This window comes from Pristis pectinata, chromosome 13 (genome assembly GCF_009764475.1).
Source record: "Pristis pectinata isolate sPriPec2 chromosome 13, sPriPec2.1.pri, whole genome shotgun sequence".
Classification (NCBI taxonomy): Eukaryota; Metazoa; Chordata; class Chondrichthyes; order Rhinopristiformes; family Pristidae; genus Pristis; species Pristis pectinata.
Window position 1 is genome coordinate 45,835,806 of NC_067417.1, and position 26,703 is coordinate 45,862,508.

The 26,703-nt window shown below is 44.8% G+C and overlaps 2 protein-coding genes across 11 annotated transcripts in view; one reads left to right on the forward strand and one right to left on the reverse strand.

Annotated features, from left to right (window-relative positions):
• The window catches only part of fbxl9 (F-box and leucine rich repeat protein), a 121,798-nt gene that overhangs the window by 79,215 nt on the left and 15,880 nt on the right, over nucleotides 1–26,703 (forward strand). For 4 of the 9 annotated variants that reach the window (XM_052028044.1, XM_052028045.1, XM_052028042.1 and 1 more), the window contains exons 6-8: nucleotides 1,010–1,219; nucleotides 3,830–4,047; nucleotides 4,876–5,922. In XM_052028044.1, coding sequence (XP_051884004.1) covers nucleotides 1,010–1,219; nucleotides 3,830–4,047; nucleotides 4,876–5,158 — 711 coding nt within the window. In that variant the 3' untranslated portion in view covers nucleotides 5,159–5,922. Of the gene's footprint in view, nucleotides 1–1,009; nucleotides 1,220–3,829; nucleotides 4,048–4,875; nucleotides 5,923–26,703 lie in introns of those variants that run through there. The other 5 variants (XR_007957331.1, XR_007957329.1, XR_007957330.1 and 2 more) reach the window with 3 other exon arrangements.
• Nucleotides 8,549–26,703, reverse strand: part of elmo3 (engulfment and cell motility 3) — a 121,362-nt gene continuing 103,207 nt past the window's right edge. For both annotated transcript variants that reach the window (XM_052028039.1, XM_052028040.1), the window contains 5 exons: nucleotides 25,166–25,278; nucleotides 21,398–21,502; nucleotides 19,655–19,737; nucleotides 16,942–17,022; nucleotides 8,549–12,684 (listed from right to left, as the gene is read on the reverse strand). In XM_052028039.1, coding sequence (XP_051883999.1) covers nucleotides 12,472–12,684; nucleotides 16,942–17,022; nucleotides 19,655–19,737; nucleotides 21,398–21,502; nucleotides 25,166–25,278 — 595 coding nt within the window. In that variant the 3' untranslated portion in view covers nucleotides 8,549–12,471. The remainder of the gene's footprint in view (nucleotides 12,685–16,941; nucleotides 17,023–19,654; nucleotides 19,738–21,397; nucleotides 21,503–25,165; nucleotides 25,279–26,703) is intronic.

Genomic DNA, 26,703 nt, shown 5'->3' on the forward strand with positions numbered 1-26,703 from the left:
GAAAGCATGGGATGAATCAGAGAGAGATACAGCGCGGAAACAGGCCCTTCAGCTCACCGCGTCTGCGCTAACTATCAACCACCCATTTACATCAATCCTACATTAATTCCATTTTTTTATTCTCCCCACATTCTTATCAATTCCTCCCAGATGCCACAATGTACGTATGCACTAGGGAAAATTTACATTGGCCAATTAACCTACCAATTTGCACATTTATGGGATGAGGGAGGAAACCTGAACACCCGGGGGAAACCCACGCGGTCACAGGGAGAATATGCAAACTCCACGCAGACAGCTTCCAAGGTCAGGATTGAACCCAAATTTCTGGAGCTTCAGGGCAGCAGCTCTATTAGCTGTGCCACTGTGCGGTCCTAGTGAGGAAAGGCCTTTTTTTAAACATTGAAAGCAATACAGACATGTTCTTAGCTCAAACATTGCAGTGCTTTGAAAATCCACTTTGAAATGTTGAATCTCTAAGTACTTACTGTGTACAATAAAAAAAAATGACCATAAACATCTCTGCATGATGCTAATCTCGCAAAGACACTAATTCACAAAGCTACAGTCTATAACAATTTATGGTCTCAGTCTGTAGTAGTGTATTGGCCAGCAATGTATTACACGTACTTGAGTAGCTCACCATATTAGGTCTAATCTGTCACAGATTTGCTATTGCAGAATTTCCCTTGATTTGTAGGATTACAGCCCTGAACAATGGGTTTATGAGATTTTTAGTATTAATAGTGGTTAAAATGTTGAGCTTACAATCACAAGAAGTGGTTGAGGTGAACAGCATTCTTCCATTTAATAGGAAAATAGGCGCATGAGGAAACAAAGAATTAAACATGTCAACAGATTGAAATGATATAGAACCTGTTGCTGAGCATGGCACAATGTTAACCTGTTGTTTCTATGCCGTAACTATGTAATTTGAATGTGCCAATTGAATGAAACTTTAAAGAATGACTCTATTTTTTACCCCCCCCCCCCCCCCCCCCCCATTCAGGGTGATGATGAACCAGAGTTCAGCAGGAGCTTTGGTAATATGGGATTTTTTGCTCCTCCCAAACTTTGGGATGAAAAGCTCCAAGTCATAACTGAATCTGACATTGAGACCTCTAAGGAGAAAGAGCAAGCTTCACTCAGTGCATTAACACATCTCAAGGATCTCAGTCTGACTGCATGTACCAAGCTAACAGATACCAGCATAATGAAGGTACTTTGCACAGGGATTGTTGAGGCTTGTATCCTGTGCACTATGGAAACAGCTGATTAAAAATATACTGCAGCAAAACTCCAGTAGTCTGGTATCCTCAGGACTTTGGTGCCACACTGGCAGATATTCCAGACAATTGATATTACTCCTATTAATACACCAATACACTTCTAATTCATTTTTCTTTAGATGTTACACCATAGCATTAATACTTTCTTTAGTGAACACAATAGGTTTAAAGGAGCATATGAAACAGAACCTGATGAGTTTAAAGGGAGAGTGGGAAACAGGGCCCCAGTGAGTTTAAAAGGTGTGTGACGGGCAGGGGGGGAGGGGAGGGTCCAGGTGAGTTTAAAAGGAGAGTGAGCCAGATACTGAACCATCAGGACTTCTGAACAATTGGATCGTGACTTATTGGAGTCTTGCTGTGTTAGGTCCTTACTGGGGTAGACTTGGAGGATATAATTGTGCAGAAGGCCATCCCTGGCATTGACATGTGCCACCTCTTTGAAAGAGCTTTTCATTTGGTTCTGATTTTGTAACCTTTTCCTACAACCCTACAAATCATTGCTGATTACCATGTATCTAATTTCTATTTTAAAAATAACTGAGCCTGTCTACACCCACCCTTTCATGCAGTACATTCCCAATTATTAAAACTACCTGTGTTTATTTTTAATAAAGTAAAAACCTCCATTTCCACCCCCACCAGTCCTTTTGCTAATTATCTAAAATCAGAATCCTCTATCAACCCTCCCACCAGTGCAGATGATTTATTCCCATTTAATCTTTTAAAATCTTTTTCACAGGTTTGAAGACTTCTATTAGGTTTCCACCTAGTTTCTGCTCAAAGGAGAACAATCAGATCTTTTCTAGTTTCTCAACATCTTCTTCATAATGGGTGCACTTGTATAGTGATTAAGTTACCAGCCTCCCCTCCTTGGACTCTGTCTTTACCTCTCATAGTCTTGGTTTAGCAGCCAGCATAATCAAAGGCCCCACCTACCCGGGACATTCTCTCTTCTCTCTTCCATCGGGTAGAAGATACAGGTGCCTGAGGGCATGTACCACTAGACTTAAGGACAGCTTCTATCCCACTGTGATAAGACTATTGAACAGTTCCCTTATACAATGAGATGGACTATGACCTCACGATCTACCTTGTTGTGACCTTGCACCTTATTGCACTGCACTTTCTCTGTAGCTGTAACACTTTACTCTGTACTGTAATTGTTTTTACCTGTACTATATTGATGCACTCTGAACTAACTCAATGTAACTGCACCGTGTAATGAATTGACCTGTACGATTGGTTTGTAAGACAAGCTTTTCACTGTACCTTGGTACAAGTGACAATAATATACCAATACTGAACTAGGATTCCAGAGCCCTGGATCACCCAGAGACACAAGTTTGAATCACACTTAAATTTATTTAATACAAATTATTAAATAAATCTTGATTTATAAAGTCAGTAATTGTAATGGTGACTGTGAAGCTGCTGAATTATTGTTTTAAAAAGACATTTGGTTCACCAACATCCTCAAGGAAAGATAATCTGCCGTCCTACATGGATGACTCCATGTGACTCCAAATCCACCAACGTAGTTGACTCTTAACTACCTCCTGTTAGTGACGGATGGTGAGTGTTGGCATTGCCTGCAATGATCACATCCCAATGACTGAATAAGTAAGAAGAAAGATTTTCCTTGCATCCTCTATAAGGCTTGACATACATCTTGTGCTTTGGTGCTTGAAATTGGACGTAGTCCTCCAGCTGATAGCCCACCTAAATCAGAAAGATTGCATCAACGGCTAGCCATTTCATTTCTGGCTGGGGGGGGGGGGGGGAAAGCAGGCTTGCTACAACTGACTTTGGTACTCTGAGGTAGAGAAAGGGAAAATGAACCACACTCGGACCTGGTTTTGGTGCCCTTGACAGGCACACAGAGAACTGACCTCTTGCTGATGTCTGGCTGCAGAGCTGTATCCCAGCAAGAGACCGTATTCTTCTGTTAGATGAATTGAATTCAATGACAAGGCTACTGCTAATGTTCTGTCCTTCTTAATGATGAAGTAAAGAAATCATTGATGGGCTGGGTAATTAAAACTGAAAGTTTGCAGCAGAGGGGATCTGTGACTGTCTGCCCCACTACGAAGATTATTGGTCTTCCAAAAAGAGGAATTAAAGCTGCTTTTTATAGGCATCTAGTTCTTTCATCATTCACTAAGTCAGAGCACAAGATAAGGGTTGCAAATGACTATAAAAATAAAACCTGATGACATGTTCTGAGTTATGGACAGAAATCTCAGATTTTTCAAGGTCTCTGGCTATCTTGATTTTTCTGCTTGTGTAATTGTCTTATCTTGCATCATGTATGGTTTATTGGAGGATGTATTTTGAATATGGCTTCGTCAATGTTCTGTATGAAGGGTAAGGGCAATATTAATTCATAATCTGAATCATTACAAGAGTTGCATCATATTTAATTTTTTATTAATACACAGGAAGAAATATCATGGAGAAGGGCAGTGAATCTGTAACCTTTACTCAAAGGACAGAAATTGGTGTGTGCTGGCATGTGATGTGTGTTTAAATTACTGCTGTAGGAAATCCGCTTTGATGAGCTAAGGACCTTGTCGCTGAGCATGGTCCGTGAGATAACAGATGAGAGCATCGTCTCCATCGCGACACACTGCCGTAGCCTGGAGCAGCTTTCCCTCAGCCACTGTGGCCAGCTGACTGACCAGGGCTTGATTGGTGCTGTAAGCCACCTGAAGAGGTTGACCCACCTCGACATCTCTTGCTGTGATAAGATCACCATCCAGTAAGTAACTCATGGCACAAGACTAGAATCTGCCATATCTGTGGCGAGGTTGTTCATAAATATATTTTATTTTGCTTGGAAAAATTACCTTAGTGGTGACCAAGTATAGAACATTAAATGGAGTGGTTAGCATGGCTTGTAGTAGCACACTCGCTGCTGAGCAGAAAGTTTGTGTTCAAGTCCCACTCAAAAGACTTGAGGACAGAATTTTGGCTGATATTCCAGTTCAATAATGAGGTAGTACTGCACTGTCGGAGATGCTGTCATTTGAATGGGGCACTAAACTCTCTCTGAGAAACAGATGTTTGATATCAGAAAAGCCCTGGTGCCCTGATCGACACTCTCCCTCATCAGCAGCACCGTCACAGGAATGATCTGTTTGTTGCTGTTCACTGGGAGCTTGTTTGCAAAGTGGATGGTACTTTGCCTTCATTAAAACTTTGCTGGGGGGATCGGTGCAAGTGGAAATCAAAGTTCTTTTTCACCTTCCTGTTTTCATCTGTGTGAGTCATAAATGTATAAGAGCGTTCAAGGAACTCGTCTTTTCACACAGGGTAGTGAGAATGTGGAATTTGCTTTCATGTGAATTAGTCGATGGAGGTGGCAATGAGATGCAGTTTAGTATTGGAAAGGGAGCAGAAAGGATGTTGATTAGTTAAGACTGGGAAGAAAAAGGTTCTTGTGGTACATTATTACTACGGACCTGTTGAACAAGTAGCCTGTTCCTTTGTCGTAAGGTTGAATCAGATTTGGTGCTTGTGGATGTTGATTAGTTAAGATTGGGAAGGAAAAGGTTCTTGTGGTACTACGGACCTGTTGAACAAATAGCCTGTTCCCTTGTCGTAAGGTTGAATCAGATTTGGTGCTTGTGGATGTTACTCCTCCTGTTTCTGCCCCTAGAATGCTGGAAGTCCTCTTGAAGGAGTGCAAGTGGCTGGAGAGTTTGGACGTCTCCATGTGCGGTGGGCTGACTATTGCGGACATTGAGGGACTCCAGCTGCTCCACCCCACGCTCACCGATGTCCACGCGAGGTGCCTGGGCGAAGCTGACCTGCCCCCGACTTTGGGAACAGAGACTGGACAAGAACTTAAAGGAGAACGGGAGCGGTGACGGCACCCTGTTACCTCAAGCAGCCAAAACCGGCCTTCCAAACTCTGAGAAAGCACTGTGGTTGGTAAGCAAGCCTGACTTGACTTTATGAACTGCAAGAGCCAGCTTTCTATTCCTGATTATTCTCATGGCATCAGGGTCTTATTCGGTTTAATATATTATTAGGGTGAGTTGAAGCAAGGTAGAAGGAAGCTCATGTGAAGCATAAACACTAAATAATTTAGACCCTCTGCAGAGGTTAAATGTTGCAATTGCCCTCAGTGTATAGAAAGTGGGAATATTTAGCTCAAGTTCATGATTGTTATCCAGTTAAACGCTTGGTGTTGGATAAGGAAATTCCATTTCCTCTTAGTCAAATAGTCAACTGACTGGCTAGTCTTAAATAGAAAATAATCCCGTAGGGAGGTACCAGAGGGCAACAGGGTATCCCACAAGAGTCGGCGTCAGGAAAGGGGTGTAGTCTCAATTCTTCTCTAATTACAGCCATTGGTCTTCATTGTGTGTAAAACTTTTATCCTATCCAGTGTCACATTTTTAAATTGTATTTGCATTTCCAGGTCTCTGGTACATTGTTACCACACGGTAAGATTGTCGCATTACCCGCTATTTAAAACTGTTGCACCTTATCGTCGAATCCATTGTGAGTTTATGTTTTAGGCAGAAAATTGATGTTGATTTTTAGAAATTTTAACTGCCGGCAGGTGAACTCAAAGGTGGGGCTACTTTTAATTGCCGTTTTGCCAAGAATTGCATGAAGTATTAAGCCTGTACTGTTTAAACTAAAGCTCATAATGTAATGTGTTTTGTCACAGTCTCTTAGCTTGTCTTATGGAGGTTGAGACACATCTGCAAACACCAAATGGCAGCTTAGCTGTTACTGCTTCCCTGAAACGTGCATTTGTCACAGACTCAGTAGTTTATGTGTTATCTTTGGTAGCAAACAAATGGTTTCCATAACCTAGAAGGACTGGGTACTGGGTGCATGGGAAAATGACCACTTCCAAGTTGCCTCCAAGTCAGTAACTACACTGATTTGGACCTATAATGCTGTTCTGTCATTGTTGCTGGACCAAGATCTTGAAACTGTCTAGCCAATGACACTGGGCTTAGCTTGACCAAAAGGACCATAGCACATTAAGGCACAACACCACTTCTCAAAGGCAGCAAGTGATGTCACCCTTGCCAAAGATGCTCAAGACCCAAAAACAAATGTTCTTTTTTTAATTTGGGCAAGCAGACTGAAGTATCCTCAGTAGTTCAGTTAAGAGCAATGTATAACTAAACTGTAATTCAAAGGTAAAAGAAGTGCAGATACTGGAAATCTGAAATAAAAATGGAAATAAAGGCCAGGCAGCATCTGTGGAGAGAGAAACAGAATTAAATTTAACTCTGTCTCACTCTCCACAGATGCTGCCAGAGTATTTCTGACATTCTGTTTTTAAAATTAAACTGTACTATGATTCCTGAACTGTTAACTTCCCAAATCGCAACTTCCCAAAATTCCTGAATCCAGGGCCTGACCAACTGTATCCTAGGGCATTGTGGGAAAGCCAGGGAAAAATTGCAGAAATATTTGTATCATCGTTAGGGTGAGATACCAGAAGACTGGAAGGTGGCTAATGTTGTGCCTTTATTTAAGAAGGGCTGCAGGCCAGTGAGTGTAACATCAGTGGTGGGAAAGTTACTGGAGGGGATGCTGAGAGACAGGATGTACCTGCAAAGGCAAGGACTGATTAGGGATAGTCAACATGGCTTTGTGCACGGGAAATTGTCTCTCAAATTTGACTGAGTTTCTTTTCTGAAGAAGTGACTAAGAGGATCGATGGGGGCACGGTGGTAGACATTGCCTACGTAGACTTTATCAAGACGTTTGACAAGGTACTGCGTGGTAGACTGGTCTGGAAGGTTAGATCACATGGGACCCAGGGTGAGCTGGCCAATTGGATATGCAATTGTTTTGGTGATGGGAGTCACTGGAGGGCTGTATTTCAGATTGGAGGCTTGTAACCAGGGGTATGCCGCAGGGATCGATGCTTGGGTCCATTGTATGTCATCTATATTAATGATTTGGATGAAAATATAGCTGGCATGGTTAGTAAGTTTGCAGATTACAAGAGGATCTAGAATTTGCAGATGGAATTTAACTCAGACGAATGCGAGGTGTTGCCTTTTGGTAAGTTAAACCAGGGCAGGACTTGCACAGTGAATGGCAGGGCCCTGGAGAGTGTAGTGGAACAGAGAGACCAAGGGATACAAGTATGTAGCTCCCTCAAAGTGGTGACACAGGTAGACAGGGTGGTGAAGGTCTTTGCCACCCCTGGCTTCATCAGTCAGGGCACTGAGTATAGGAGTTGGGATGTTGTGTTACAGCTGCACTAGACATTGTTGAGACTACACTTTCAGGCACCTCGTACTCTGGATGCGATGCAGAAGCTGCAAACTTCTAGTTACTTGATGCACGTTTCTTACTCCAGACTCTTCAGGGTTGTTTTGTCTAGGAGGCTGATTTCTGAACTTAGATGCCCATGCTGATCTGGTAGACATTCCTGGAAATGATTTTAAATCCTGCAGGCCAAGAAATAACAGTCCCCACTTCATGCTGAAAATTGCAATGTGACATGTGGGGAATTTCAGAATCCTCAAAATGTTTCTCATGGTAAGAACTAATGTGTGCGTTGACTGACAGCCCTAATGTACTCAGGATCCTCACAGTGGCTTCCAATAATTCTACCATTCCAGTCAGCTTGGGTTCTTTTTACTTAAGGAATTCCCAAGCTCATTGTACCCCCCCACCCCCCAGAGTCCACTGAGATCCCTTAGAGGGCAAATGCAAGCAAGATGAATCTGGCAGCTCTCCACTAACAATGTCATTGTCCTGGTCTCCTCCTCTGCTCTGAGCAGCTACAGCAAGTGAAATGGATATTGACTTGTTAATGCTCTCTCAGGCAGAGGTGAGCCCTGCTTGTGAATTTGAACAGTATAAGAGGATGCTTCTCTGTAATATTTTGATTATCTGGTCATTATTGGCTTTACAGGAGATTTCAGTGTGCAAAATAGCTGCCTCATTTTCAATATTACAGTAGTAGCCTGTAAAGCAGTGAGGTGTGAAGGCAGTAGGTAATTGCAAGGTTGTACATAGAGTGTGATGCAGTAGAGGGCTGTGGTGTTGGTACCAGATGACCCAGGCAACGTAAGTGCCCACAGAGTGAGCAGGAGTGCACCTTTGTATAATGCAAGTTACCACATTGTGCAGGCAGCATCTTTGTGCAAACACGAAAGTAAGCTACTGAAAAACAGCAGGGAGAATAATCTGTAGGAAAGTAATCACCTCCAGGAAGTTCACTGTACTTAAGTACTAAAACAGAATCATAGCAGAGCAACGATATTTTATTCTGAAATTGAGAACAAGGCTGGTTGGTTAATGCCGTGGAAGATCTATTGATTTTCAGTAGCAGAAAAAATAATTTTCTTACAAAACATGTTGAGACTTTATATACACATACAGTCACAAAAATAGCACAAAACCCCAAAGCAATAGTGTTGTAAATAAATTAATGAGTCAATAGCAATACTCAAGTTTGATCCAGTGTATGTCTGTGGCTACATACAGATTGTCAGAACCCCTGTGATTGATAGCAGCTGGAAACCATGACAACCAGGTGGAATCAGCTGATGAGCAGGCTCCTCTCACTGAGACTGCAGCATATCACTGTGGTGGGGTGGAGCCTCTTTCAACTCCAAACTCAATTTTGGTCCTGCGGTCACTTTCTTCACTCTCTGGAGGGCCCTGATCCATGCTGTGGTACAGATCCATAGGCTACAGGTGGTCTTTCGTATCTTCACCCACTGAGGTTACAAAGAGAAGTTTGCGGGCTGTTTGACTACTGAAATAGTGCCAAGGAGAGGAAATCAGTTGCAAGGTTTCCATCTTGCTCCTGGGTTCTCATCAATGAGACACCAGGCATTGATGTAACCCATTGATCCAATAGGTAGTCAGTCGTACTCTAGGTCAATGCCAGTGCGTTGCCACTGAATTGTTTCCACCCCTCTCCCCTCCTGAGAGTTCATTTCACACCATGTTTGACATGCGCTACAAGTCTGTGATATTACATCAGCAGTTTGTAGCCAACTGTTGTAAGACACCTGCATAGTATTGTTAAATACTTATACATACTTATTCAATCTATAACCAGGAACCCTTGTTTGAGTCAGGTGCCAGAGGTTTGAGTGCATAGTCTCAGTGTAATGAGGGAGTACCGCAGGTAGAAGTTAAAGATCCCATTACATTATACAGAAGAGCAGCAGAATTCTCCAGTGAATTCCCTCTAGCAACATCACTAAAACAAGTCTTGATTATTTACCACATTGCTGCCTGTAGGCTCAGCTGATGTTTCCTACATTACAGCAGTGTGGACACACAGTTATACAAAGTACCTTCGAGACACGCTGAGGTCAGGAAAGAAGCTACTGAAATGCAAGCGTTTCTTTTTCACATCACTCCTGCTAGTCAGTGAGAGCCCTTCAGCACGTCCAACAGTAGTTCTACATTTTATCCTTCCCACGTCAGGGATGATCCCCTAAGGGAGAGCAGCAACCGTTTCACCGGAATGAAAGTGGGGCTTACGAGGCTAAATCTACAGTTATGTAGACAGTTTGTATTCCTTGGAACAGAAGGTGCAATGGCTGAGGCAATTCAAACATCTTCAGGATTTGATGGTCTAGATGGAGAGAAACTAAAATAGAACTAGGAATCAAGAATATGGTTGCATAACCTTGAAATTAGAGCTGAGCCTTTTCGGAGCGAAAAATGGGGGAGCATTATTTCTGTCACCCTCCCGACAAAAAGAATTTTAGCCACAATCTAAAACTCTTACAGAAGGCTGTGTAACAATTCAAAGAATAACAATTAAAAGAATAAACTGATAAGTAAATCAAGGGATGTGCAACCAATCTGGATATGGATCAGTGCCTTAAATGAAAGATGGGACCTGGTCAGGGAACTGAATGGTATTGTGCTATCCCCTTGCATCAATGGGTGATGAACATCATTGCTTGGTTTAGTATTTGAATCATTTCTCTCCATTTCACGACAGAACTGATTAACCACAGCATAATGGATCATATGCATGACTTTGTTTAAAAAAAATTGCAAAATTTGCACCTTTTGAAGTTGCCTAAACCCTCTATTTTAGTGCCATGAACATAAACAGTTTGTACATCCCAATTCCTACCCCATTTCTCCAATTTTAGGTAAATCTCTTCCTATTTCTAGGGCAAGATTTCAGCAGGTAGTTATCTGGTATCTTTTCCAAATAGTCCTTTGGCTATTCAACCACAAAAGGGCATGGGAGATGACTTATCACCCAATATCCATACACATGCTCGCACACACATACAATCGTGTCCAATAGAAATCACTAAGGATCACAATTCAGAAGCAAAAACTCTTCCTTCTCTTTAGTTCAATATACAATGAAGCTGGCTGGGGCTTCTTACACAGGCAGTGTTTGTCCAGCAAACAGCACAAACCCTGGGATAAAGCCCAGAGGTTTCCTGGCTTGGACAGCTGAATAATCTGTTAGCAGCTCAGTGCATTTCAGAAAACCTTGCAGAAATCTTGGCCCAATTTATGCCTCAGAGCAGTCTAAACTTGTTCTACTAGCAGACCCATGTCCTCAGCACCATTGATTATTGATTCTGGGACAAGAAACAGATTGGGAATGGCCAGGTTTGAAAGCTCTTTCTATACTCTGGTGATACACTGGTGAATTTAATTCCAAAGTTCTATATAATGTCACAGCACAGCATTAAACACACAACTCCTGGTGGATTTTAGGTGTTGGAACTAGCTTAAAATTAACCTGAAAAGAAATATTTATTGTAGATTTTGCCCAGGCTTTGTTCTTTAAGTGAATTCTAGCAAAAGCCAGAAATCAAAACTGAAACTTGAACTGCTGGAATTATTTAGCATGTCAGGCAGCATCTATAGAGGGAGGAACAGAGTCAATGTTTCAGATCGTCAGAACCGGAAACATCAGCTGTTTCTTTCTCCACAGATGCCACCTGGCCTGCTGAGTATTTCTAGCATTCTGTTTATATTTCACTCATCTTTTCTTCCCCTATTTCCCGAAGTCTCTACTTGCACTGAGATTGATTTTGAGGCTGTTGGTCTGTTGTACTGAATCAGGGTTACGAATGGCCTGTGAATCTGATCCATCTAGGATATGGATATTGCTGGCAGACTAACATTTATTGCCACTCCCCAACTGCCTGGCAGAGGGTGGTGGGGAGGGTTTCTTCTGTGATCACTGTAAGTGCTCACTGTTTGTTAGGCTTGGTTTCCTTGCTGATGTACATTGTACACACACCTCCAAGTAGTTGTGCCGGAACACTGATCAGAAACTTGGACTTGTGCCCGACTCATCCTCCCTTTCCCCACCCCTCAGCCAACTATGGGCAAAGGTCAAGGCTAAGATCAAATGTAAGGTCACAAATGCAGACCCTGATCAATACTAACTAATTTAACAAAACCTAGTTGCCGTGCATGGCTTGCTATTATTCTTAGCAACTTTCCATTACCTTACCCTAGTGAGAAAGGGCAGAACTGAAATTTAGCTCAAAGTCTGTCACAGTATCTTGCACAACACAAAACTAACTAAACAGCATTGCAGTATCCAACAAGATCAACTACTGCCCTCCAACACTACCTTCCACCTGAGGTCATATTTAATTATCAAATTCACAGGTAACTAACATTTGCCTGTTTGGCTCCCCCACCCCACCTCACCACTGACCAGAATCAATTTGAGTGGCAATAGCGAACCATTTTGAGTGTCCAACCCCTCTTCCAACTCTTGCAACATCTGTGGAGTGAGAAACGCAAAGTTATCATTGCAAGTTGATCTTTGAGTTTGAAAGTCACCCGGCTGAACTGCCCTCCTTGTTGCCTGCCACAGCTGCCACCTGACCAGCTAAGCATTTTCTGCTGTTCACAATTTTACACATAAGCATCCATAACATTTTACTTTTCGTCTTCCTCCCTTCCCCAAGGATCACCTGGTTCTGCTGGCCTGAACCCAGTGGGCTGCTAATTGCAATAGCCATTGCCACGTAAGGCGTGGCATGTAGCTTTTTTATTTGCAGGTACCTTTTCCAATATTGCACACAAAAATAATTTGAGTCAACGCCTGGGTATAAAATTCTCTGTACATGTGCCATATAAAACCCATGTCAATTCTCCAACCACCTTCCCTCCCCCATCCCCCACCACCCCTAACAGTGAGGAAGTGCTGACACGTGTTAATGTGAAGCCATCAGTGATCGGTGTGGCTGAAGTCGTAGCAGAAATTGTAGTTACTGGGCACGCTAGGGATGGGCGGAGCGACATCTGGGATGGAGATGTTCTCCAGGTCCAAGAGTCGCAATTTGATCTCCATGGACAGCAGGATCTCCAGCTCACTCTTGGTCTGCTCGCTGTTCAGCTCCTTGCCCAGCAGGACACTCAGGCCATCGGTCCAGAGGCAGAACTGGATAGAAACAGGGAGAGAAGTAAGGCATCGTTTTAAAGTAAGCAATCAGTAGGGAAAACATAAGGGGGCATTTCTGAACAGAATGGAGCTTAACCTGTTAACTAATTCTAAGATTAATAAATGTTCAGGAGGCTTTTTGATGGCTGTTTGAAAGAGTTAACCATTGGCCTTGTTCCCATAGCTTACCCCCTGCAATTATACATCAGTTCCTTTTGTTGAGTCTGCTTCCACCCCACCCCCCATCAAGGCAGCTGCATTCTAGAAGACGGTAATTCACTGCTTAAACTAAATGTTCTTCTTCCCCCTTCCTGGTTCTCTGGCCTCTGATCATTAGTGGAATTGCTTTCTCCTCAGATGCTCGACACAAGATAATAGGAACAGAATTCGGCCATTGACTCTGCTCTGCCATTCGATCATAGCTGATTTTTTTTTCTCAACCCCATTCTCCTACATTTTCCCAGTAACGCTTAACTCCCTTACCAATCAAGAACCTATCAATTCCTGCCTTAACTACACCTGATGATGGCCTCCACAGCCCTCTGTGGCAATGAATTCCACAGATTTGCCACCCTCTGGCTGAAGAAATTCCTCCTCATCTTGGTTCTAAAGAGATGTGCCTTTATTCTGAGGCTGTGCCTTTGGATCCTAGACTCTCTCACTAATGGAAACATCCTCTCCACATCCACTGCATCCATGCCTTTCAGTATTTAGTAGGTTCCAATGAGATCCACCCCCCTTGTCCTTCTGAACTCCATCGAGTACAGGCCCAGAGCCATCACACATAGCAGATCATTTGGAATACTCAGTCACAGGTGGAGAGCCCAACCAGTTAAGACTGAGATGTTCTTCATTTGGAGGGCTGGACTGTGACCAGAGGTTTTGATATCAAGGGATAATTGCAGCTGCTGTAGAATTTCAGCCACATGATTTCAGGCTTGATAAGCTATATAAACTCCTCCCGTTCCTATTTTTTTAAATTGCTCTGGTATCTCCAATAAATAGCCATTTAATCTTCTCTGTTCTAAAGAGACCATTCACAGTTTCTCCACATGGTCAAAGATCCTCATACCTTTCCAGTAGTGCTCCTCTATAACCCTCTGCAAGGCCTTGACATCCTTCCTGCTCGGTGGTGCCCAGAAGAAGTGGAACACGGTGGCTGAAGCCCAGCCAATGTTACATGAAGATCTGCCATCAATTTCTTGCTTTTGTACTCTATTCCTCTTTCAATCAAGCCAAGACCCTGCTGGCCTTTAAACAGCTTCTCTCACCTACAAAAAGTTTGAGAGCTTGAATCCACTGCTCTCTTTTTCTGCAGCTGCATTGTTTATATAACCACCTACCAAAGTGCATCACTTGAAGTTTCACCTGCCACTTCTTGGCCCACTTCACCTATCTGCCAGTATTAGAATCATAGAGTAATATCGTAGTACAGCATGGAAACAGGCCCTTCAGCCCAACTTGTCCATGTCAACCAAGGTGCCTATCTAAGCTAGTCCCATTTGCCCGCGTTTGGCTCATATCCCTCTAAACCTTTCCTATCCATGTACTTATCCGAATGTCTATTAAATGTCATTATTGTACCTGCCTCAACTACTTTCTCTGGCAGCTTGTGCCTCTGTGTAAAGAAGTTGCTCCTCAGGTCCCTTTTAAATCTTTCCCCTCTCACATTAAACCTGTGCCCTCTAGTTTTTGGTTCCCTTTCCCTGGGGAAAATTCTGTGTGTATTCAGTGTGCATCTCTGCCCATCATGATTTTATTTACTTTTATAAGGTCACCCCTCAGTCTCCTACATTCCAAGGAAGAAAGTCCTAGCCTGCCCAACCTCTCCCTATAACTCAGGCCCTCGAGTCCTGGCAACATTTTCATAAATCTTTTCTGCATGCTTTCCAGCTTAATGATATCTTTCCTACAACAGGCTGATGGAAACTACATAATTCTTCAGGTGCAGCCTCACCAACATCTTGTACAACTGCAACCTAATGTTCCAACTCGATACTCAATGCCCTGACTGATGAAGGTCAGCCTGCCAAACGCTGCCTTCACCACCTGTAGCACCTGTGATGCCACTTTCAGCAAACTACGTACCTGTATTTCTGGGTCCTACTGTTCCACATCACTCCCCAGTCACTACCATTCACTGTACAAGTCATACCCTGGTTTGACTTCTCAAAATGCAACACCTTGTACTTATCTGGATTGAATGCCATTTGCCAGTCCTTGGTGTACTTAAATAGCTGATCAAGATCCCCCCATAATTTTTGATAACTTTTTTCACTATGATACCACTTATTTTAGTATCATCTGCTAACTCACTAACCATGGCTTGTGCATTCTCAACCAAATTGTTTATATAAATGATGAACAACAAAGGCCCCAGCACCAATCCCTGTATCGCACCACTAGTCACAGGCCTCCAGTCTGAGAAACAACCTTCCACCATCACCCTCTACCTCCTAACATTGAGCCAATTATGAATCCATTTAGCTAGCTCTCCCCTATTGGTCTCCTACCATTTGGGACCCTGTCAGAAGCCTTGCTAAAGTCCATTGTAGACAATGTCCACCGCCCTGCCCTCATCAACCCTCTTGGTTACCTCTTCGAAAAACTCCTAACACATTTGTCAGACACGATTTCCCACACACAAAGCTGTGCTAATCATCTCTAATCTGACGTTGTCTATCCAAATGCTGGTAGATCCTGTCCCTCAGAATTCCCTCCAGTAACTTGCCCACCACTGATGTCAGACTGACTGGCCTGCAGTCCCCTGGCTTGTCTTTGCTGCCCTTCTTAAATAACAGTACAACATTAGCCACCTCCAGTCTTCCAGAACATCATCTGTGGCTAAAGATGAAGCAAATAAATCTGCAAGGGCCTCTGCAATTTTTTCACTAGCTTCCTATGAGATCTGAGGGGGTGCTCGATCAGGCCCTGGAGATTTATCCACCTTAATGTGCTTTAAGGCTGCCAATACCTCCTTTGTAATTTGTATGCGATCCAAGACATCACAACTCATTTATCTGCGGCTGAAGCTGACTGTTCCAAACTTGGTGTCATCTTTTCCCCCAGACGAGCTTCATATCACATAGCTCCATCATCACAAGGGCTGCTTCTTTGCCTCTAAACCATTGACTGTGCCCCAGTCTGCACTCTTCTTTGATGGAACCCTCAACAATGACACTGTGATCTTTAGACATGGCCATTCCCATACCCCACTGGGCAGCATCCCTCATTCTGGCCTCTAATAAACTGAGGTCATCCAAAACTCTGCTCCTATTTCCTAATCTGCATCAAGGCCACTTCACTTGCCTCGCACACATTTGCTGACAGATAGTGGCCAAGGAATATTATTTTACAATTTCCATCATTGCCTTCAGATTCCATCATCCTTTCCTTGGCTCTGTAACTGCCTCCAGGTCGACACAACAACCAAATATCTACACCTCCCGAATTCTAGCCTGGACAATCCCCAAACTTAATTGCACCTTTACAGGCAGCTGCCATGGCCCTAAATAGTGGAATTGCCCAAGTTTCTTCACCTCTCTTTTCTTCATGGAAATTCTCCTTAAAAGCCACTTTTGTTGGCACCTTTGACTGCCTATGTGCCCAGAAATGAACAGGGTACATTGTTCTAGTGGAATTGCCCAAGTTTCTTCACCTCTCTTTTCTTCATGGAGATTCTCCTTAAAAACCACTTTTGTTGGCTGCCTATTTGCCCAGAAATGAAAATGAAGCAAGCCAATGTAGAAAGGCCAACCAACAGCTGCTTGCTTTTATATTCCATTACCTATTTAGCCAGGGGTTCTTTTTAAACAGCATTATCACATCGTCTAAGCTACAAAAACATGAGCCCAATCCACAGCTGTCTTGCAGCCGAATCATTTATATTATTTCATCTGCCACATTTTGACCCATTTCACCAGTCTGTCAGAATTGGAGGGGCAGAAATTTCTTTCACCTGAATATTGGGATTTATGCCAAATCTTGTCTGAGAATGCACCCCTGAAGCATCTTGGAATGGTTTACAAAGCTGAAAGTGCTGAATAAACACAAGGTGGTGTTGTTGCCCGTTATTATGTTCTTCACTGGTTGTTACATTTCGGTTACCCAGAGCACGTGCTTCACTTTTAATGACGCTTGGATGTAGCAGCAATGGTGCTCTCAAGCATCAAGACACTGCAGCCCAAGGCAGAGCAATTAGCGCCTCTATTCCCTCTTCCCCAGTGTGGGTGACCTTCCACCACAGTCAAGACTCACATCATATTTGCTTGGCGCGATGAAGTTCAGCGAGTAGTCCTCTGCATCGTACAGGATGGAGAAGGCTAGATCCAGCACCTCCTAAGAACAGAGCACATAAGAACTTAACAATTAGGAGCACGTGTAGGCCATAGGATCATCTGAAACTGCGCCATCACTCAAGATCTTATTAATAAAAAGGAAGCATGTTTCAGAGGTGACAGCAGTGAATGAGGAAACAGCACAGGACTAAAGCAAAGCCTGCAGTGAAGACATTGAGTGCTATCCTGACACAGCCGCTCCCTCAACTGGAAGAAGCCATCTGGTGTGGTTGTTGCTCACCCTGGCAAACATCTCAGGAGCTGCAATGGTAGAAGCCTGCAAAGCGAGCAATGGAACAACACACAAAGGAGCTGGAGGAACTCAGCGGGTCAGGCAACATCTGTGGAGGGAGGTGGACAGTGCAGCTCCCTCCACAGACGCTGCCTGACCCACTGAGTTCCTCCAGCTCCTTTGTGTGTTGTTCCAGATTTCCAGCATCTGCAGTCTCTTGTGTCTCCAGATAAGCATTAGATTTGCCTTTCCTGGGTCAGGACTTCCCCACTTCACAAATGACTTCCTTGCCTGTGAAGATGGAAACATCTGTGGACATTATACTCCCTCAGATCTCAATTTAATTATTGTGACCTGTTTTAGTTCAGTACTTCTTTGATTTTACGACCATTCGATTTCTATATTTTCTGCTGTCATTGACCCTTTGGAGTAGGTGTCTTTAGTTTAGGAAGTTATTCTTTGCTACTATGAATGGCAATCCATCCACTGGAACACACTGTACCTAATGCTTGTCCAAGCCCATTTTAAATTCTCCTTCAGCTCCAAGACTCCAAGCTCTGGAATTCCCTCCCCAAACCCGTTCTTCTTCATGTTGCTTCTTAAAGCCTCTCTCTTTGACTAAGGTTTTAGTCACACATTCTACTATCTGCCTGTGCAGCATGGTGTCAGATTCTGAGGAGACAGCTCTGAAGCCTGAGATGTTTCACCATGCCAAAGGTACAATACAAAATGTTTGTCATTGTTGAAGCTGAGGCTTCAGGGTGGGAGTCACCTGACCTCAGTACTCTGAAGGACAGTTCGAACCACGTGTGGGCTGTGGTGTGAAGCCAGGGGTGGCGAAGGAGATTCTAATTCAGAGACAGAAGACACTGTGGATGCTGGAATCTGGAGTAGTAAACAATCTGCTGGAGGAACTCAGTGGGTTGAGCAGCATCTGAGGGGGGGGTTGAGGAATGGTCGACGTTTCGGGTCAAGACCCTGCATCAGATGCTGCTCGACCTGCTGAATTCCTCCAGCAGTTAGTTTTTTGCTCATGATTTTAATTCACCCTGCCGAAACCCCTATGAATTAGGAGCAAGAGTCAGCTGTTTTGTCCTGCTATTCAGTAAGGTCACGGCTGATCTAACTGTAACCTCAATGCTGCATTCCTGTGTACCCACAGTAACCTTTCACTCCCTCATCAATGCCTGCCTTAAAAATATTCAAAAACTCTGCATCTATCACCCTCTTCCAAAGTCTTATGATGCTCTGAGAGAACAACAACAGGTCTCATTCCTGTATTAAATGGGTGCTGCAAGTTATCTTTGGACAGGATTAGTCAGAGAGCTCCACGTCTACGGTTTAACCAGGTTTACCTTTCCCCTAGTTCTGGATTCTCCACAAGAGGAAACATCCTCTCTGCATTCACCCTGTCAGGACCCCTCAGGACCTCGTATGGTTCAATCAACTGCTTCTCACCCTGCTAAACTCCAGTAGATGCTTGCCCGGCCCGTCCAACCTTCCCTCAAAAGACAACCTGCCCATTCCAGATATCAGTCTCGTAAACCTCCTCTGAACTGGTTCTATTTACATCCTGTATTAAGTAATGAATACAGCAAACAGAACCCCAGGTGTGGTCTTACCAATGCTTAGTACTTCCCTATGTTTGTACTTGCTACCCACATTTTATTAACTATGTTAATTGCTTGCACTACCTATGCACTAGCCTGTGAGGGTTATTTTTGGGCAGGTGGGGTGAGCAGTGCGGCCATTCAGCACTGAGATGTGGGGCTCAGGGCTGCACCCTGGCCGGCTCACTGAGTGTGGCCATTGCTGGGGACAGGCAGCACCCGTTCTGTGTGTTGACAGACCGCCCAGATCCTACAGTCTTCCCTCCTCACCTCCTGTTGTGTATGGTGGAAGCTACCGTCTCCCCTCCTGTGGTTTAGCTGCACGGCCTGGAGACTCCTCCGTACTACACAAGCTCCATCAACATGAGGAGCATCCGCTTCCGGTCCCCAGCAATGGCCGCACTCACCGTACTGGCCAGGGTAACCCTCGGATCCAAGTGTCCGCACCCCCTACACTGAGTGCTGGGTGATTCATCGCTGTGAGGGTGCCTGATTCCTCTCTCTATACAATTCTACAATGACGCCATTAACGATCTTGTTCTTGGGATCCCATCATAAGCTCTAAACAAGGTAGCAGTGTAACTTAAATTTTACTGCGTGTCCTGCCAGAACATCTTTAACAATAGTTTTCAACGTTTTTTTCAATGACAGATGTTAGGCAAACTGGCCTATGGTTTTCTTCTTTCTGTCTCCTTTCTCTTCTGAATAAAGCAGTTTTATTTGCCAATTCCCTCACAGACTGGAGACCCCTAGAACTCCCTCGGGCCTTGGCTGGCTCAGCCTGGACTCACCCGGTTCTGCTTCAGCGTGCTCTTCTCCTTCATGTGAGGGCAGTCCTTCCCAGTCACCAGTGCTTTAATGTCAGCCACAGGAACTAGACAAGGGAGGAACGGCAAAAGGGTTTAGTCGAGTGGTGATGCAGGTCAATATTTACCCTAAAATAACACTATCAGACATCCTGGCAGCCTGAGAGATACAGACCTCTGATTAACCTGGCCTGAAGACTGAATGAAGCTCAGATCACAGACTTCCAGGGCAGATCAGGTCTAAGGTGACGTACTACTCATCTGCTATGGTGAAGCTATCCAATTAATTCCACTCTCGAACTTTCCCCACAGCCTTGCAAATGTTTTCCCTTCAAGTATTTATCCAATTCTCTTTTGAAGGTTACTATTTAATCTACTGTCAGGCAACATGTTCCGGTTCACAGTCTGCCATGCAAAAAGCTGCTTTCTCATTGGAATATACAAATTAGGAGCAGGAGTAGGCCACCATGCCTCCTGATCAATAAAATCACAATTGTAAGTTCAACTCACAAACTACCTTTCACCACCTCACTATCTAACTCTGACTTAAAAATATTCAAAGAAGCTGCCTCCTCTGCCCTTTGTGAAAGAGAGTTGTAAAGACTCAGAGACCCCCGAGAGGGAAATTTTTGCCTCATCTCCACCTTATTTCTCGTTATTTGTATCTCGTTATCTCGTGGCTCGTTATTTGTAAGCAGTGACCCCTACTTCTGCATTGTCCCATACTAGGGAACATTCTCCCCATATCCAACCTCAAGATCTTGTACGTTGCCATCAAGTCACCTCTCACTTCCAAACAGGAACTTAAAGGGACACTGTCGTCACGAAACAGGTACTTAGATTTGTCATCTTTTGGAGAGGGAAACAGCATTACGGAGTGAATATTAGGGTAAGGGTCCATTGACCCTGGTTGTGAAAATTTCTGGATGATTTTTGGGAAGGCTTGTGCTCTTGGTTTCCTTGCCATTTGTGCACCCATGTCACCCCGGCGAACATCTAACATCTATCCGCAGCGCTGTTGCCCGGGGTGACCCCTGCCCACAGTGTGTCCCCTGGGTGTCACGGGCAATGAACTGGTCAGGAGGGAGGAGAAGGCGCCCACCCATTCTCACTGCACAGAATCAGTCCTGGTTCTTGGTACGTCTATGCCCTTGTAGAGGCCACATTGACAAGACTGGGATGGGATGCTGTCGTCATCCACTGCCCAGCGCTGGATGAAACTGCAAAGTGATACTGTTTTGTGCTTTAACTGCTTCTGACAGCAGTACTAAGATGCCCTGTTAAATGCATGTGCTTTGCCTGGATCTGCCTGTGAGGTATCTGTTCTAATCCTTAAATACATGTGGCAGGCACAAGATGTGGTGAAGGTCCTGAGGGCAGGTCACAGTCTGTGAGATACTTTGGAGGGAGGTGACTGTCATCTTTCACGTGAGACTGTCACCTTCAGAGATTGCTAAAGAGCTTACAGCATGGAAACAGAGCATTAAATCTTCTGCCTCATGCTGGTGTAAGGGCTCCAGCTTACCTTATCCACTTCTAGCAATATACCCTTCTATTCCTTTTTCCCCGTACTTAGCAATTTCCCCTCAGCCACATCTGTGCTACATGGATGAATCACTCCACATTGCCCATCCTGACTGTTCATCGCAACTAAAGATGCACTTTCACACGTCAGGGCAGAGCGGAGGGCCGTGTTTGCTTCTGGAATGTCCCGGGAGCAGTACGCACTCTTCTCCTGCAGGTACTCGATGGCTGGGTTCTCCACTCCTTCCTCCACGTCTCCGTAGTGAAGGACCTTGTGATTGGGTGACAGGCGACAGTACCACAGCTTGTCTGCCGGATTAAGCAGAAGGGAGAGGTTAACCCCCTGTGCCTCGCCCCTGCCCCTCTACTGGAGAAACAGTGGCAAGCTGTTTGATACCCAGCTTAGCAGGGACTGACAGTAATTGGTTTATTATTGTCACATGTACCGAGATACGATGAAAAGTTTTGCTTACCATTTAGCCGCTACATAGAATTTACCAAAGCTGTGTATCCAGTTCCTGATGTTTATGCACTACAAGTCACCTGCAATGCTCCTTCATCTAATCCCACTGGTGCATCTTCTAGTTCTGTCTCCCACCCACATTCCTCTTTCACAATCACTCTGCTTTTCACCTCAGCTGCTCCCTTGAGGTGAGGAGCTCCTGGTTCCATTTGCTCCTTGTGTACATTGATGCCTCCTGAATTCTCTATTAGACTTGCTGGGGACAACCTACATTTAAGGCCTATAATCTGATGATCCCCATACATGGAAAGGAGGCCCAAACTGTTCAGCCCCTCAGGAAGGGAGGGCCTGTTAAAACCTTAGATGTGGGACTCTGAGTAATCTCATCCAAAGACAACTTGTAGCTCTGAACTGTGACCACCCCCACCCCCACACAACCCCCCCCCATACCAGCCTGAGCTCCTGAAGCTAACGGAGTCATTGAAGAGAGTCTTAGGAGATACATAGCATGGAAACAGGCCTTTCGGCCCACCAAGTCTATGCCGACCTTCAAGCATCTATTTACACTAATCCCATTTTATTCTCCTCGCAACTGATCTTCCCCCCTCCCCAAAATTCCACCCTCACCCCACCATCAGGGGCAATTTGCAGCAGCCAATAAACCAAGCAACCCACACATTTTTTGGAGGTAGGAGGAAACTGGTGAATAAAACTAGAGGACAAAGATGTAGGGTAAAGGGGTAAGAGGTTTGGAGGGGATCTGAGGGGGACCTTCTTCAACCCAGAGAGTGGCGAGTACCTGGAACACACTGCGTGAGGGACCGGTGGAAGCAGAGTCACTGACGGCATTCAAGAGACTAGATGAACACTTGCATCGTTTGGGCATAGGTTTGTGGGCCAAGTGCTGGAAGTTGGGTGGATGGATGGGTGCCCATTCTGGTATGGACCTGGTGGGCCGAATTACCTTCTTCCATGCTAAATGACTCTATAACCGGAGCACCCAGGGAAACCCACACAGTCACATGGAGAACATGCAGAACAACAAATTTCACCTAATATGTCAGTGATAATAAACCTGATGCTGATCCGAACTTCACACAGACAGGACCCGAGGCCAGGATCGAACCTGTGTTGCCGGAGTTATGAGGCAGCAGCTCTTCTAGTCGTGCCACTGTACCACCCAACCACCCCAATCCTAATAGATCAAAGTTCTTCGTCCACCCTTCTTCCAGAATGAAAGGGGCTGCGGTGTGGAGGCAGCTGCCGCAGCTTAGGATCAAAGGCCGTAACTTGCCGCCCACTTACAACGAGGCTGCCAATTCCAATTAAATGCGATCGTATTAGCGCCAGAACGAAAATCAAACTGGCTTCTAATGAGAAACTGTAGCTTTCCAAGAGTCAGCCTCCGACTTCCAACTTAATAATATTGATCCCAATCTCACAGCAGCCCTCATCACTTGGGGGTGGCGTTAGCTCTACTCTAGGAATTCACACTTGGTAAATTCACGGCAATAAACTGCCATCAGCGGAAGCAGGACAGGGCTATAAATCCCCTCCCCCTCCCCCCAGAGGGGACAATATACTTCCTCTCTGCATCAGTTTTACCTCAAGCCTTTCTGCAGAAGGCCATCCATCTGACCTTTAACCTCAACCATTAACAGGCAAAATGTAAAATCACACAGTGGGGTGCATCCTTGAAGTGAAACACTCGGCACTCATTCACAGCCATTAAAAGTCTCCCAGTCTTCCCAACTCTTGCCAGCAACAAGAGTTTCTCCAGCACAGTAACTGCAAGAACCAGGCTTTGAAGCACAGGATTACAGAATTACCCTAGTAGTTAAGGATATAAAAGAATCTTCGTCAGAATCACTTGCCTCCTTCACACCCCTTCCCAGTGGTGATGCCACGTTCTGAGTCTCTTAACTCTTCCTCTCTCAGTTATTCCATTATTGTCACTTTAGCATTTCTTTTTGCACTACTTCAGTTTGCACCTTTCTGTTGTTTTGCACTTGCTCAACGTCAGCAAGCGAGGATCACAAGAGGCTGCAGAGGGTTGTAGACTCAGCCAGCTCCATCATGGGCACATTTCTCCCCGCTATCGAGGACATCTTCAAGAGATGGTGCCTCAAGAAGGCGGCATCCATCACTAGGGACCCTCACCACTGGGAAATGCCCCCTTCTTGTTACTACCATCGAGGAGGAGGTACAGGAGCCTGAAGACCCACACTCAATAATTCAGAACAGCTTCTTCCCCTCCGCCATCGGATTTCTTAACTGACCATGAACCCATCAACACAACCTCATTATTCCTTTTTTTTTTGCACTATATTTATAATTTATAGTAATTTTATGTCTTGCACTGTACTGCTGCTGCAAAACAACTAATTTCACGTCATATAATAATAAACCTGATTCTGATTTATTGCTGCATTTATCAGTACCATGTACACTGTTTACTCTGTGAGCTTCACGCGAGCAAGGAATGTCATTGCACCGTGGCGTACGTGACAGTAAGCCAATTTGAATCCGAATCTACAAGATGTTGGAGGAATTCAGCGAGACAGACAGCATCCAGGAAAGGAAATGGACAGTTGACATTCTGGGGCGACTGAAGTCCAGATGAAAAGTCTCGACCCAAGATGTTGACTGTCCCGTTTCCTTCCATAGATGCTGCCTGACCTGTTGAGTTCCTCCAGTATCTCATGTGTTGCTCCAGATTCCAGCATCCACAGTCTCTCGTGTCTCTCTCTGAATCTGAACCTAGTCCACCATTCCAGGTTGTTCCAACTTTTCCCTATCCCCACCACACCTGCACTTGCATCCCTTCAGCTCCTGAAAACAGTGATCTTTGCTGAGTACAGTTGCATAGCCATCTCCTTGAGGTGCACTTCCATTGCAAGTGGGCAGTAACCTTCCTATCGACTTTTTATAGCACACAAGGCATTACTAGAATTTGCTGGCAGCCACCAAGGGTGTGAGCCTTGGCCACCTCTCCTCCCGATCACAGGGCCCTAGTGGTTATATCCCAACAAGAGTTACTGCAGTCAGGGAGAAACCCAGGAAAGAGAAGGCTGCAAAGTGAACAACCACATAGGGCAGGCAAGGCTAGAAATGGATGTGCTGGACTAGTCTGGAAGAAGTTAAACTTCAGTGTTTGATGTTTGGGCCATTTCAGAGAACTGTAATCAGTCAATCACATCAGCGGGTCTGATGCAAGTGTGGCAGACTCCTTCTCCGAGGACAGTTGTGAACCAGATGGGAGTTTCCTGTAGCTTCACGGTTACTGTAACCGAGACTACATCAAATTTACTCACTGGAATTCAGTTTGCCCAGCTGATGTGATGGGATTCTGGGCCTCTGGATGCTCTGACACATGAACCACTCTGGATCAGGACATTTTACAGTAGGCTCGACTACACTGGATGATGCATCAGGCAATCAGCTCCTTCATGAGGTGAAGGGAGGTTAAGAGCTGAGGAAGAAGCAGTCACACGTCCCAGTGGGTGTACCTTGGCGCCGGCGGCTACTGATTTTGCGGAAGAGCGTCCCGTCACACAGGCGATTGAGGCGCTGCTGTTTGATGAGTTCCATCAGCTCCGGTTTCAGTCTCTCCCTCAGCTCCCTGTGCAACAGAACACACAACATAGGACACTACAGCACAGTACAGGCCCTTCGGCCCACAATGTTGTGCTGACATTTTATCCTGCCCTAAGATCTATCTAACCCTTCCCTCCCACATAGCCTCCTATTTTTCTATCTTTCATGTGGCTCTCTAAGAGTCTCTTAAGTGTCCCTAATGTATCTGCCCCCACAACCTTTGCAGGCAGCGCGTTCCATGCACCACCATTCTGTAAAAAACTTACTCCTGACATCCCCCTTATACCTTCCTCCAATCACCTGAAAATTATGTCCCCTCATGTTAGCCATTGTCACAATGGGAAAAAGCCTCTGACTGTCCACTCGATCTATGCCTCTTATCATCTTGTACACCTCTATCAAGTCCCATGCTCTCCAATCCAGGCAGCATCCTGGTAAATCTCCTCTGCACCCTCTCTAAAGCTTCCACATCCTTTCTATAATGAGGCGACCAGAACCAAACACAATACTCCAAGGGTGGTCTGACCAGAGTTCTATAGAGCTGCAACATCACCTCATGGCTCTTGAACTCAATACCCGACTAATGAAGGCCAACACTCCATACGCCTTCTTAACAACCCTATCGACTTGCCTGGCAACCTTAAGGGACCTGTGCTACAAGCTCCTGCCAGATACAGGCGCACTCACACACACACACACACACTTTGATACCACCAGACATCATCTCCAAAGCTCAAGTAACAAAATGAGCTTTCTCACTACTCTTGAATGTTGCTGCAATGATTTTTTTTTGTTGATGAGAATTGAGTGAGAAGTGCACGGAGAATGGTGGAGGGCTCACAATCGGGGCTGCAGCACCCATGCTTTTTCATTGCCGGAAGGCTGCAACTGTCTGGACGGTGAAGTAAACAAAGCCGCCAATTCTCCTACCTTGCCCTAAACATACATCCCATCAGTGGCAACCTGAGACCCTGGCCTGCTGACTGGGGTTTTAAAGACACATCTTTTTAACTATCAATTCTTCTTATGTCAAAACCTATTCAGAAAAGTCTCTTCATTCACATTGCTAAGAGCTCCAATGGTCCAAACCCCTTCCTCCAATTCACTTCCACTGCAAATTCCAGTGGACCACATCCCTTCCTGTTCATTCCCATTGTACAAAATTCCAAAGGGCCAAATCCCTGGCAATTCACTCCTAATATGAAGAATTCCAATGGACCTAATGTTGTCCCATTCATTTAATTGTATACAATCCCAATGAACCAGGTCCCTCCTGTTTACTGTTATTGTCTGAGAGGCTGATGCGCCCAGGCTGGTGTAGAATTTGTTGAGGGGAAGCATGAGCTGGACTCTTTCCAACTTCTACCCAACATCTACAAACAGCTACTTGCTTTGTATAGCACCAGGAATGTTGCAAATATTAGGGCAGGTGACCACAAGCTTGATCACT